General features: G+C 57.2%; 1 protein-coding gene across 4 annotated transcripts in view; it reads right to left on the bottom strand.

The window, feature by feature from the left end:
• Positions 1 to 13,062, bottom strand: part of PPFIA1 (PTPRF interacting protein alpha 1) — an 83,893-nt gene that overhangs the window by 19,316 nt on the left and 51,515 nt on the right. For all 4 annotated transcript variants that reach the window (XM_047690812.1, XM_047690810.1, XM_047690811.1 and 1 more), the window contains 5 exons: positions 11,111 to 11,334; positions 8,946 to 9,177; positions 4,424 to 4,575; positions 3,352 to 3,524; positions 3,022 to 3,115 (listed from right to left, as the gene is read on the bottom strand). In XM_047690812.1, coding sequence (XP_047546768.1) covers positions 3,022 to 3,115; positions 3,352 to 3,524; positions 4,424 to 4,575; positions 8,946 to 9,177; positions 11,111 to 11,334 — 875 coding nt within the window. The remainder of the gene's footprint in view (positions 1 to 3,021; positions 3,116 to 3,351; positions 3,525 to 4,423; positions 4,576 to 8,945; positions 9,178 to 11,110; positions 11,335 to 13,062) is intronic.

The raw sequence follows: 13,062 nt of genomic DNA, 5'->3' as shown, positions 1-13,062 counted from the left end.
CTCCTTCCCCGCTGCCGCTGTGTCCTCCTCCGTGTATAGCCTGGGAGCCCAGCCAGGGGGGAAGGGGGGCCTGCCCCCTCCGTGGAGGAAGACGGGAGGCGCCCCGTGCCCACCACTGACCCGTCAGGCCGCGTGGTGCAGGGGGACTTAGCTGTGACCGCACCTCCCCGAGGGACCAAACTCTAGACCCACACTGCTTTTCCAAACGCCTGCTCTCACAGTAAACTGAGGCGGAATGTAGCCCAACCCTACAACGACAGTTGCAAGAGAAAGACATTTAGAAATTTGCTCACTTCTACAGGGGCAGGCGCAAGTATGAGAGAAGTCACGTGACCTGGGGCAGAGGACACACGTTTTTAGACATAAACACAACAGTAAAGTCACCTTCCCTACCAAGACGTGTGTGAGCCTTTGCTCAGCAGACACCGCCTGACAACAGGCGCCGTGCCTCATCTTTCAGAGCCCGCGCCCTCGCCGCTCTGGCACCTCGGATGCAGGCCCATGGGGCCCTGCCCCCCGCCACGGCTCCACCAGCCCGCAGAGCACCACTCTCGAAAATCCGCGGTAACTTCTCCCTAAAAACAACTCCCACCCTACAGCTGCCCAGAAGCCTTGCCAACGACAAAACAGTTAACACATATTTTACGTGTTATGTGCACTGCAGGTGGCGTTCTCTAATAAACTAAGCTAAAGAAAAGGTTAAGAATCAATGAAGCAAATATATCTACAGGGGTGCCGGGGTGGCTCAGTCCTGTCTTTGACTCAGGTCATGATCCCAGGGTCCTGGGACTGAGCCCCCCACAGGGCTCCCTGCTTGGCAGAGTCTGCTTCTCCCTCTCCCACTTCCCCTGCTTGTGTTCCCTCTCACGCTCTCTGTCAAATAAATAGTATCTTCAAAAAAAAAAGAAAATACACGTACAGTAGCCACACTGTATTTTTAAAAATGTCTGCATATAAGTGGACCTGCACAATTCAAAACCGTGTTGTTCAAGCGTCTACTGTACGTTCTAGAACTTGCCATGGGTGACAACAGAGTACGGACAATGACCCACTTTTCGATACTCAGTTGCAGCTATGACAGCACAGAACCAAATCCATCAACCTCAACATCTCGACTCCAGAGAAGCCTGCACACACGCGCACACACGCGCACATAGTGCGTGCCATGTACTTGGCCACGTACTTGAGCACACCTCCTGACAGCGACAAAATAAATGCAGGAAACAGAGGAACTGGCCAGCTCAGGCTCCTTCTGATCTATGTGAAATACACATTTCTGGGAGCAGTGGGGTGGGACAGCCAGAGGGCACTGCCACAAATCTTACTGTTTTCATTACAGAAAGTGTAAGGAAGTGAAATAAAATACATCAGCAAAATCTAAGGGACAGAATTTTCCTAGCATGTTCCAGGAGCACAAGGCCTTGTTTCAATATTAAATTTCACAGCGCCGAGTGGCAACAACCCAAGTTATTTTAAAACATTTTTATACAGTTCAAACGTAGCAACATTCAGATCAGACCACTGCTGAGTGGTTTCTACAGATTTCCATTCCCAGAGAACCAAGACTGAGCATTCCTATGGTACGATGAGCGGTAACAGAAACACAGCATTTCACCTGAAATACAAACCACAGGGTGTCAGTCAAGGTTGTTGTCACGATTTCTGAAAAGAAAACTAAATGAGGTGCACTTCACCAACGAGAAGCCGCCCGGCAGCCCCAGGACTGGAGGGGGGCCGGCTGCGCTGGGGGGGGGGGTGTCCCGCAGGCTCTGGTGGGACCGTGCGGCCGGCCGCAGGCTCCAGACCAGCGCTGGCTCTGAGGGTGCCCGAGGGCAGCCAGACGCCTCACCTGCTGTCAGGCTCACCGCAGAGCCTGCCGAGTCCTGCCTCTCACCGTCGGTTCTGTCTTCCTCCCTGGGCTCCCGTCCTCTCCTCCCGGCTACACTCCACTCTCCCTCTGCCATGAAGAGCGCCGGCGCCAGTTTTCAGGCGCGACGTGCTCCCGCCCTGTGTGGTTCATCCACTCAGCTCCGGTCTGGGACATGGTGAACCCAACACAACCTGCTCTGGGTGGGAAAGTCCCAGAGCACCCTGCCCACGCTGTGCCTCCGCGCCCCCTTCTGCGGCATCACGATGCCACGGCTCCCTGGCAGGAGACTGTCCCCACTCTTATCACCTATTCCCAGAATCAAGACAATTTAGAACTGACATGTGACAATAGACTACAAAACCGAGAGTCTATTTAGGATAAAAATTCAGACTCTCCTGGGGAAGGAAGAGGGACAGCACGGCGAGGACCTCCCGACAGATGACGAGTGCGAACAACGAATTCTGAGCGCCAGGGGCCGAAGCCGTTTGCATGGTCCCATGTGTCTTGGTTGAGCGCGCCCCACGGAGAGTCACGCAGACGGCGCGCCCTGGGAGCACAGGAGGTGAGCGCTCCCCTCGCTCACACGGAGGACGATGACGCAGAGGCGCAGGACAGCCGCCCCAAGGCTCTCCCAGAGCCCCTGACCGACGTGAGCCAGAGCCGCGGTTCGCAGTCAAGGGCTGCGAGGCCGAGCCCCAGGTGCACAGCACAACATGCCCTGGCCAGAGGGTTCCCGAGGTGGCCTGGGAGTCCACGCGGGTCCTTTCCCAACATCGTTCGAGCTCTACCTCCAGGAAGGACTGTCTGAGAGAGGCCTTCGGGGCACCTTCTTGGACAGAAGACGCACAGCTGGCCGGTCCATCTAACAAACAGCCAGTGGTTAAAAAGTGGGCGCAGGTGCGAGCGGCTCAGTGAGACCGCGGACTGGGGGCGCCTGGGTGGCTCAGTCGTCAAATGTCTGCCTTCAGCTCAGGTCATGATCCCAGGGTCTTAGGATCAAGCCCCGCATCGGGCTCCCTGCTGGGCGGGGTGGGGGTGGGGGCCTGCTTCTCCCTCTCCCACTCCCCCCGCTTGTGTTCCGGCTCTCGCTGTGTCTGTCAAGTAAATAAGATCTTTAAAAAAAGAGAGACAACAGACTAAAAACTACTTACTTTTTTTGAAGTTTACGATTTTTTTCAGCCTGTCCTCCCAGTTTGCTGAGTCCCAGGGTGTCCTGAGAGGAGTTTTCCATCTCCGAAGCAGCAGCTGTGGGGAAGCGGAGGGACTGAAACACTGAGGGGAACCGACGTGGCCACGTGCGGGCCCTTCCCAATGGGGGAGGGGGGGGCGGTAGCAGGCAGAGCGTGTGCGGCTCCGAGGGCACCTCCGACGGGCCGGCCGGCGCGCGGACGCCAGAGCAGTCAGGGCCCAAACCCACAAGCACATGCCACAAGCAACCGGCTCCCACGACAGGTACCACAAGGGGCACCCCAGCCACCCACCTGGTCCCATGGGCTCCTTGCTGGTGTGGCCGGGACGGCCCTTCTCCTTCTTGCCGAACAGCCGGCCGATGGAGGACTTGATGCCCTTCTTCCTGGGGGCCTTGTGCAGCGAGTCCTGGCTGCTGCTGCTGCTGCTGGGGTTGCTCACGGGCCCGTCCTGCGAGCCCGTGGAGCTGGGGACAGGAAAGGGTCTGTGACAAGCGCTCAGCACAGCACAGCACACCATTGCATGCACACGACCTACAACACCCATTTTCAACACTCCTTCAAGCGTCACGGCCAGCACCTGCGGCGCCGCGTTCACAAGTGTGAGAAGCACGAGCTCCCGCGAACGCTCCCCAGGAGACTGACACTCGATTCCCTGGGAGGCGACGGCCCCAAGCCACGGACCAAGCCACGGGGGCTCGAGAAGGCGCTTCCTGCAGATGCCGGCCCCGTCACCCTTGGGAGCCCCGAGCACCTCCCCGAGCATCTCCCTGAGCAGGCCCTTCCCGGCGGTGACAAAGTGGGGGAGCGGGCCGGGGTGGGGGGCACTGCACGGAGGTGTGCACAGCGCACCCGAGCACCATCTGGCATGGAACAGAAACGCACCCAGGCTCATTGGGGATGGCGAGCACGAGCAGCAGAGCAGCTACCGGAGTAGCCCAGGGGCGAGGACAGTGCGGGGCTCTCAACGGCCCAGAAGGGCCCAGAGCACCGCCGACAAAAGGACCCGTCAGGACCGTGCCGTGTGCTGGCATGGGCCCCATCAGAAGCAGAAGGTTCTCCAGAGCCGGTGTGCGGACTCTGAAGAAATGAAGTAGTCCTCCAAGTGTAGCCCCTTTCTTTCTAAACAGACTTGGGCACAAACATCCACGTGTCCCTGGCCTGATTTCCACATGGCTCTCCAAGCTCCCACAGGGGTCCCAAGGACATCATTTACACAAACTCCACTCGATTCACTGATATTTCTTTAAAATCATCATTCTGACCTTCTTTTCTCCCCCAGGAAAAGGTCAAAGATTTCTTAAAACTGCAAACTAACGCCCGAGAGTGCTTCCCGCAGGAAGAGCAGCGCCCGCATGCATCTTACTTTCTAACGTCTCTGATGTCCTCGTGGCTGGCCGTGTGCAGTGCTCCTTTGTGCAGCCTGTCTAAGCGGAGGGATCTCGGGGAGGAGGGGGGGGATGTTTCACATTTTATCGTTGCCTTGTCATCTCGTACCTCTTCCCGGGAAGCCGGCAACTGCGGGGGGAGACGGGAGACCAGTGAGTGAGAGTCCGCCGCACAGCCATCGTGTAGGCTGCGCGCGAGGCCATAACCTTACGTGCAAACCTAGGGGCGCACGAAAGCCTCGTGTAGTCCGGGAGTGTGCTGTGGAGTGGTCCTGCTTAAGAGCAGCCCCAGGACACCCCCCCAACCTGCCTGTGAGTGCAGCGTGCGGCACGGGCTGGGCCCTCCTATCCCTGAGCCTCCTGCAGCTCGAGGCCCTCCCTCCCTGGAACCCTGTGCTGCCACAAGGACGGTCACCGACAGGGATGGCGGAGACCGGAGCCACGCCCCAAACCAGGTCCGTATAAACCGTGGCCAGCCTCTCCCTGACGGAGTGCTGAGGAGCAACACATTCATCCCAGTGCCAGTCAAACCAAGAATGCCGCCACGCAGCACTGCCTGGAGCTTCTCGTTGTGGGGGGAAAAGGAAATAGCCTGTACCATAATCCATCATTTCTAGTAATAATGCAAACCGCAGAGTAATAATTTCTAGTAATAATGCAAACCCAACATGGGCCTGGCCCCTGTCTTTCGGGGACTAGGTTGTAACCTGAACATATGCGCAGCTTAGAGACAGCCTGTTCCACCCAGTGGGGACGCTAGGCTGCTGTCACGACAAGATGAACCCCTTCAGACTCCCCGTGTGTCTTTCTGAGCTGCATCTGTGCAGCCTCAGGCAGGAAGGCAGGGCCACGGTCTGGCCTGCGCTCTAGCCCCAACCACGGTCCTGGCAGGGCTCGCACAGATCTGGGCTTTGGGACTGGCTAAGGCACGGCTGGGTCTCATGAGACACACGTGGCAAACCCCTGTGTGAGACTGGGGCAGCAGGAGGTGCCTTGTAACAGGACTTCTGCAGCCGCAGGGGCTCAGGGACACCCACAGGCATCGGCGACGAGCAGAGCTGAGCTCAGGTAAGACACAACCATAATGAACAACTAGATGAGCCCTGCGTCCTCTCCTGAATTCCCATCACAATCATCAGACAACAAAAAGCTATCTTAACTGGTTAGATATTAACAACATAAAATTTAGCAGGGACAGATTACAATAATAAGGAAGGATTTCAAATTCAGGTTAAAGCAGTGCTTTGTAAAAAAACAAAAACAAAAACAAAACCACCACCACAACAAAAAAGAACAGGATCGGGAGAGAGACATTCGGGGCTGCGCTGACAATGCGGTCAGCGGAGACACAGTTCTGAGTGCAAGCCCACGCCGTGCCACAGTCAGAGTGTCACTAATGGCCACACCTGTCCGCCCAGCAGAGAGGCTCCCCTGGCTGCCGCCCAGCTCCCAACACTGAGCCCCAACCCTGCAGAAGCGTGGCCCTGGCAGTGCACAGCCCGGCGGGTTTGGGGTCGGGGCGCACACAGTCCAGGGAGCAAAGCACAACAGTTACAAGGAAGACACTCTGGTCAAGGGATCTGTCCCCTGATGCGCTGTGCTTTCTCTGAGACTGGGAAGACACAACCTGCGGTCCCCAGTACATAGAAGCCCCAAGCCCCGTGCGGGCCGGGAGGCAGCAAACCCACACGGCACCGCGGGCCCAGCCCGGGGCTCCGCACCTGGGAAGTGGGGTCATGACGCAACCTATGCCTCGCGGGGCTTCGTGCGACGGCAGCAGGCTCATGGAGCGCTCGGCGCAGCCTGGCAGACAGCGGGGCTCCGAGTGCTACAGCCCCAGTCGTTGACGCCAGTGGCGCCCAGTCTAAAGCCCATGGCCCTGCTTCACTAATTTCTTTTTGAAAACTATCATGTCCGGGCGCCTGGGGGCTCCATCGGTGAAGCGTGTGCCTCTGCCCCAGGTCATAATCTCGGAGTCCCGGATCGAGTCCCACATCGGGCTCCTTGCTCAGTGGGGAGCCTGCCGCTCCCCCTGTGCGCGAGCTCGCTCTCTCTCTGACGAATAAGTAAAATCTTCACAAACCAAACCATCATGTCTGGTGGAGCTAAGTACGCCGCGAGCAGGAGACACCCATGCGGCACAGTGAGCACCCCGGTGTGTGGCGGTGCCCTGTGAGAACCAGCTGGGCCCCCGAGGGCCACCCACAGCAGGCTGGAGCACCGTGGGCCCCACGCTCCCTGGGATGCGCTCCTGGGCAGGGCGGGTCGCTGTTTCACGGGTCACAGACAAACAGAGGAACGTTCAACTACTAAAAATTTTACCTTTCTACGATGTTTCCTTAAATCACTAGGCTGACAGAGGCATGCAAAGAAATGGAGAGAAATCAGATTTACTGCACATGCTGAAGCTAAAAATTCAAGGACCAGAACAGGCAAACATATTAAAAAAATAACAGATCAGATATAAGCGAGATGAGACTTGTTTAGAAACAACATAACTGGAAATAGAACTTCTTTTCACCATAAATTTAAACATAATAGGCTATTCAAGATTTACTAGAGAAACGCTATAAATTATTACTCAGGGAGAAGAATTCCATTGTAACACACACCCCTGATTAAAGTATGGCACCTTGTGTAGCACAGGGACCGTACAGCCGTCTGTGCTAAACTCGTCTTGAGTCTGTTTTCCTTACTGAAAAGCGCGCTGCACTTTTACAGTGTGAACCCCACGACGCAGATCCGGCCCACCTCCCCCAGCGCCCGGCGAACCCACTCTCCGGAAGCACCTGCCAGACGTTCACGCAGAATCCTCACTGATTGCAAGCTTCTGGAAAGTAAGAGCGTTGTTTAAAGCAGGGTGCCCTGTGCTATGTGTGAGGACAAACACCGGCGTAACAGCAGGGCCCGCTGCCTTCTGTGATTCCGCATCCCATGTGGAAAACAGCCTACGAAGGCAGAACATACACTCGCTCGGGAAGCTGACGAGACTTGTAGTCACACGTGGGCATCGAAACCGGACCGCGTGCCCTTCGGGTCAGGCTTCCCATCACCCCAGCTTGCTGCCTTAGTTCTTCATACAAGAAACACTTCGTTTCCGAGTGTTCACGTTGACGAGGCAGCTCTGAGTAAAACACTCCAGATTCACCTGCGTCGTGCCCTTTCCCACATCTCCCGTACAGGGACATGCTAATGAAAACGCATCCCTGTCGGGGGAAAGAAAAACCCCACTATCTAATGAGAAATGAAGACAAAGCAGAAACCACACTCATGAGCCATGACTGACCACACACACACACACATTGTGGACCGCAGGGTCACTGCCACCCGCGCATGCTGGGGAGGGCGTTACGGCACAGGGATGGGTGGACAGAACACCGGCTGAGGCGGGAGGCCGAGGTCTGCACTCACAGTGATAAACCAAACCAAAGGATGGGACAGGACATCAAAAGCAGCCACGGACTGTCGGCCAGCATACAAAAGCACAAAAACGGAAGAAAAAGAAGCATAACTGTTTTCTATAACCACTCTTACAAATCCCCTGGAAGGAAGGAAGCATGAAACCACAATTAAAACCCTCAGAGAGTTTAAAATATGAGTTAATTAGCTAACAATGTGAATGATAAAGACAGTAGGTCAGACACCACGAAGTGGACTCATTACCACGGCAGACGCCACCACAGGGATTCACGCCTCGTTCAATTACATGCTGACTAACGATGCAGCTAAAAATAGAAACGGACAGGAGAGCGTCTGACAGACAGAAGTGCGATCGAAAAGCAGAATGCTGTGAACGTGATTTTATGTGGGAAAGAGGCACGAGCTCATGAAACCTAAGCCACACAGGAAAGTTATCAAAGGTACTTCGGAGCTGCACACTTGTCACCGAAAACTGGAGGGTCACTGGGTTTCCAGACCCTGATGAGCAGAGACGTCCCGGGACCTCCCCAGGGTGCCGCGCTGTGTGGCTTGTGGTGCGGCCGTCCCTGCCTCGTGCAGACCCGGCGTCAAGCACGCGGTCCAGTGCATCATTGAAAGAACCAATTTAAGCTTTCTTTTTTGACTGAATGTCCTGTACTCTCCACTTCGGCACCTCTAACGCAAAGGACAGCAGTGACTTCTCTGTAAGTGTGTTACGCGCTGCAGAGACCATCCTCATTACTTCTGTGAAACTGTCTATTCCTAGAAAATAATAATACTCCCCTTGGAGCTGCTGCGTCGGGCACAGGCCCACGTTGTCCAAAGTTGCACCAGTAAAAGCTCTGATGGGCTCACGACGACAGGCTAAGCCGGTCATCCAAACGCCACAATTAACACGTCCCTGTGCTGAGTGATTACATACTCGCCAGTCTAAAATGTCTCGAGCCTCTGAACGCAACAAGTGAACCTGATTTCCCTCTGAGACAAGACACCAAACCAAGGCACCTCTGCCGAGTCTGAGGCTGAACTCAGGGGCTGAGGCGGGGGGCGGAGCTGGCAGAAGGGTCGGCAAATACTCACCAGTGTCATGACCCCCAGTCTGTCCACCTCTCTGGCGGGGCTGTGTGGACCCCTTCGCGGAGTGGAGCGCCCGCTGTGCGGAGGGGACGGGCCTGTGAGCGTGGACGTGGGGTGTGGGGGGGCGGTGCCCCCAGACCGGAACCGGCCCGGGCTGTCTAAAGTGCCACTGCCCACGCGGCTCTCAATCTCCTCCGCGCGCTGCTCCGCGCTCTCCTTCTCTTCTTGGATCAGCCTGGAACGAGAGCGTGTGGTCAGCCCCCGTGCCAGCGAGCGCGTCGGTCCCACAGATCTAGGCCTGCGTCGAGCGTATGCACATCAGAAGATTCCAGGAACAGCTGCTCTAACAGTAACGTCTTAGTACACGCTGTTTCGGGGCACGACCAAGTCAACCTTCACGGAGTCCCACAGGGCTGCTTCCCGCCACGCGTGTCTCATTCTACTCGTGCACCCGGACACTCCGATGGGGCCCGCTGGCAGCTCTCCTCCCACACAAGGGCCACGTGAACCTTATTCTTAGAGCACAGCCGTGTATTTACAGCTCAGAGTCCTCAACTGGAAATCGGGAACTGATGTACCTGAGGGACCAACTCACAAGGCAATCGGGAGTTCCCACTCAGGTGTCTAGGTTGGATGGAAAGGTGGAGCTGGTTTTTTTTTTAAGGCTGAATTCAAACAAAAGTTTTATTTAATGGAGTTTTGGACCAGCCTCCTGAGTTTCTGGATTCCCGTCAACCATGCTCTGCTGATTTGGAACTCAGACTGAGCACTCCTCTCCCCTCAAGTACGACTCGTCGGTGAACAGCAGTGTCCGTACGTGACTGCTTGAATTACTAGTCTAACATTAACATGCAGTGTCCCCGCAGGAACCTTTCCAATGACAGCTCCACTTATGTACCCTGAAAACGTGTTTTATTATGGGTAACAAGTTGGGGGACAGACCTGACCACTGGCATCGGTGGAAGACCCCTTGCACCTGGGCCTGGGCTACCCCCACTTCTCCCTTCCCAGACGGACGGGGAAAGGCTTTGGCGCTGAGCCAGTCAGTACGGAGCCAGCACTCGTCCTTCCCGCTTCGGAGCCGGCTGCTCTTCCCTGTCTCTCCCACTAACGTTTCTGTCCAGCTCCGCTCTCCACGGGCAGGATCGTGACCCGGGGCTGCTGCAGGACACACAGACACAGGAGCTATCGGGGCCGTGGGCACAGTGGCAACCCCCCACGCCCCAGCCTCCACCACTGTGGGGACCAGTCTCTAGGTCCCTTCCCCGGGGGGCCCAGTGCTCTGTCAAGTCACTACTATCACTGCTAAGAGCATGTCTAAGGAAAAGACCCTTGACATAGCGAAGAGACTGGAAGACCTATGTCCTCCGGCCTCTCAGCGTTCTACGAAGCACCACTTCTGACCTGTTCTGTTCGTTTAATGTAGCAAACTGCAAGCTTGAATGGGAACCTGCGGGCCTGCAAACCTGGGCTTTTCTGCTCTGTTCAGGCGGCTGAGTGACGCAAGCTGGCCTTCTCCGGGCGGGGGATGTGAGAGTGGCGGGCGGACACCACCCCGCACGCCGTCCACACAGGGTGCAGAGTTAGGGGACCCTGCAGCTCGAAGCGGGTAGAGAAGCAGCTCCCTGTCACCTGCGGCTGCACGCCTCCCCCTCCCCTCGCCCACGCACTAGGCTAGGACGTTCCGAAGCAGCCCGGTCTCCTGCCCCGTGAAGGACCCCAGCTGCTTCTCCACGAGTGCGCCAGGCCAGCCCCCTTCTCCCGCTCGTGACAGCACCCCGCCGCACACATCCTCCGTCTGCGTTGCGGGACAGGGAGGGCACCTTGGCCGAGTCTGGGGCCCCGTGGGGCACAGAGCAGCATTGTGGGCACACACTGGGCACCCCTGCGGTTCTCCCTGGCTGTGCTGTCGGCTTCTGGGGGAAGGGACCGAACACGTTCTGCTCCTCCCCCAGATGTCACACCGACATGACGAGACCGCGACCCTGGAGAGAACGCCCTGGCTAACCGATGTCACAATCAAGGGCAGTCTCAGAACTCAATTCCTAGGGTAGAATGGAGTAGTTTCATCATCGTGGGACATGTAGCAAGCGCTCACGGGATGTGTCCCCGACCTTCTGAGCGCGACAGCACTCCTCAGAGACACTCCCGTCTCCGGGGCTGGGTACCTGATCTCTTTGTTGATGGCGTCCAGCTGCTCCTGAAGCATCATGGCCAACGTCTGGGCGTCGGCCTGCCCACTGGGCGACAGCAGAGCAGCCGAACTGAAGAGAGTGTCCCTGTCGTCTTCGCCATCAGACACATCAACGTCACTCTCGAATGCCTGGGCCACGTTTGCTAGCACGCTGGCTTGCTGGGCACGTTCCCAGTCCTGCTCATTCAGAGTCTGTACCTACAAAGAGGAAAACGGAATCTCAGCGAAGACGGAATGTAACAGCAGCAGTTACAGGAACTTCAGAGAACTCATCAGAAACTCTACACGTTTCCACACAGGAGCCCCAAAGGAGCAGGGAACAGGCCGTGCTTCCAAGCTGCTGACATCTGCAGGGCAAGAAGCAGAATTTCAGGCACCGGGCGAGGTGGCAGTCTACCGCCAGGAGGACCCACACGCGCACCCGAGGTGGACACGTTTCTGTGGTATCATTTATGCGGTGGGACGACCGGCTCAGATACAAAATTTGAAAATTAAAGCAGCATCTCGTGGCCAGTCAGCCAGCCTCACAGGAAGTAAAAACCCATGAGATCCACGGAGGCTGGGTGCGCCTCAGTGGCCCTGACGTCTCACCTGTGTCCCCATGCAGGGGACCAGGAATGGCTGGAGTTTCCCACCCCACTTCCTGAGGCTGAGAGATGAGCGGACATGGCACCTGCCTCAGGCAGCAGAGGCCCACACCCTCCTGAGTGGGCGCTTACAGGCACCGCACACGGGACCAACCGCACACAGTCCCGAGTGCGGGCGCAAGCAGAGGCTCTTCCTGCCCTCCTCCCTCCATACCAACACCCGTTCCCCCTCTTCAGTCTCAGGGGGTGCTGCCCCCCCACCCCTGGGGATAGCCCCACCTGTAGGCACAAGGCCTGGCCCTCAGCGTACTCAAGGACATCATTCTGCCCTCTCTCTGGATAATCAACTTTCTACCGGTTTATTCACATCAGGCTAAAAATGTGTCCTCCCTTCTCCCTCCAAACTAATGGGACAGAAACCACAGAACTTCTACCCCAGGGGTCCTTCCAGCTGCCACTGTGACTTTGCTCCCAGCCAGAGTACAGGCTCTGCGGAACGTGGGACTGTTCCGTCTACACATCCTCACCTCCCAGTGGAGCTTGTCGCGAGCAGGCTCCCCCAGAACTGGTCTCAGCTCGTCAGCTGCCCTTGACCTGTCCCCTCCCCTGAGCACTTGGGGGTTTCTCCCGCCTCGATGTCATTGCTCTGTCACCGTCTGTTCTGTCTCTGTCCCCCCAGCCTGTGCACTGGGAGCGCCTGGAGCTCTATTCTTGGACTATCCACAGGTGCCCACTTGGTGACTTTACCTTGCCTGTGCCTCTAGATGCCACAAGTGGGTCCTGGTCTCAATCCTTCTCTCCAGTTAAGGCCTCCTCAGGCCCAGACTGGCGTATCCAACTGCTCAGCAGACCTGTCCCCTTGGGTGTCTGATGGGCCTGCCGACCCATGAGCCAGGCTGAGGCCCCACACTAGCCTCCACGACCCTGTGGTCCTCCCCACCTCAGGAGACAGACTTCCTGTCGAGAGGTCACGTGGCGAGGAACTGAGGCCCCCACCACAGCCAGGCAAGGGCACCAACCCCGGGTGGGTGTTCTAGTGGCCCAACCTCCGGAGACCTGAAGCCAGAAGCACCCCGCTCAACAACCCCAATTTCAAGGACATTGTGAACTACTGAATGTTCATTCCAAGCCACTAGGCACCACAGCAGTGTGTTCAACAGCGGCAGATGACGGACACACGTGCCGCATCTGACTCCACGGCTGGCCGCCCGTCGCCACACTGCGCGCACAGAGGATTCCGCCTCTCGTCCGTCCTTCCACACTGCTGCAGTCCCGGGGTCCGGGGACGCCGGCGGCAGAGCCGCTCAGGGAGGACGCGGACTCAGAACACAGACCCGTC

The sequence above is a fragment of the Lutra lutra genome, chromosome 10 (assembly GCF_902655055.1).
Source record: "Lutra lutra chromosome 10, mLutLut1.2, whole genome shotgun sequence".
NCBI classification, from domain to species: Eukaryota; Metazoa; Chordata; class Mammalia; order Carnivora; family Mustelidae; genus Lutra; species Lutra lutra.
Note: the sequence above shows the minus strand (reverse complement) of the source record. Positions and strands in the feature narration are given on the sequence as shown.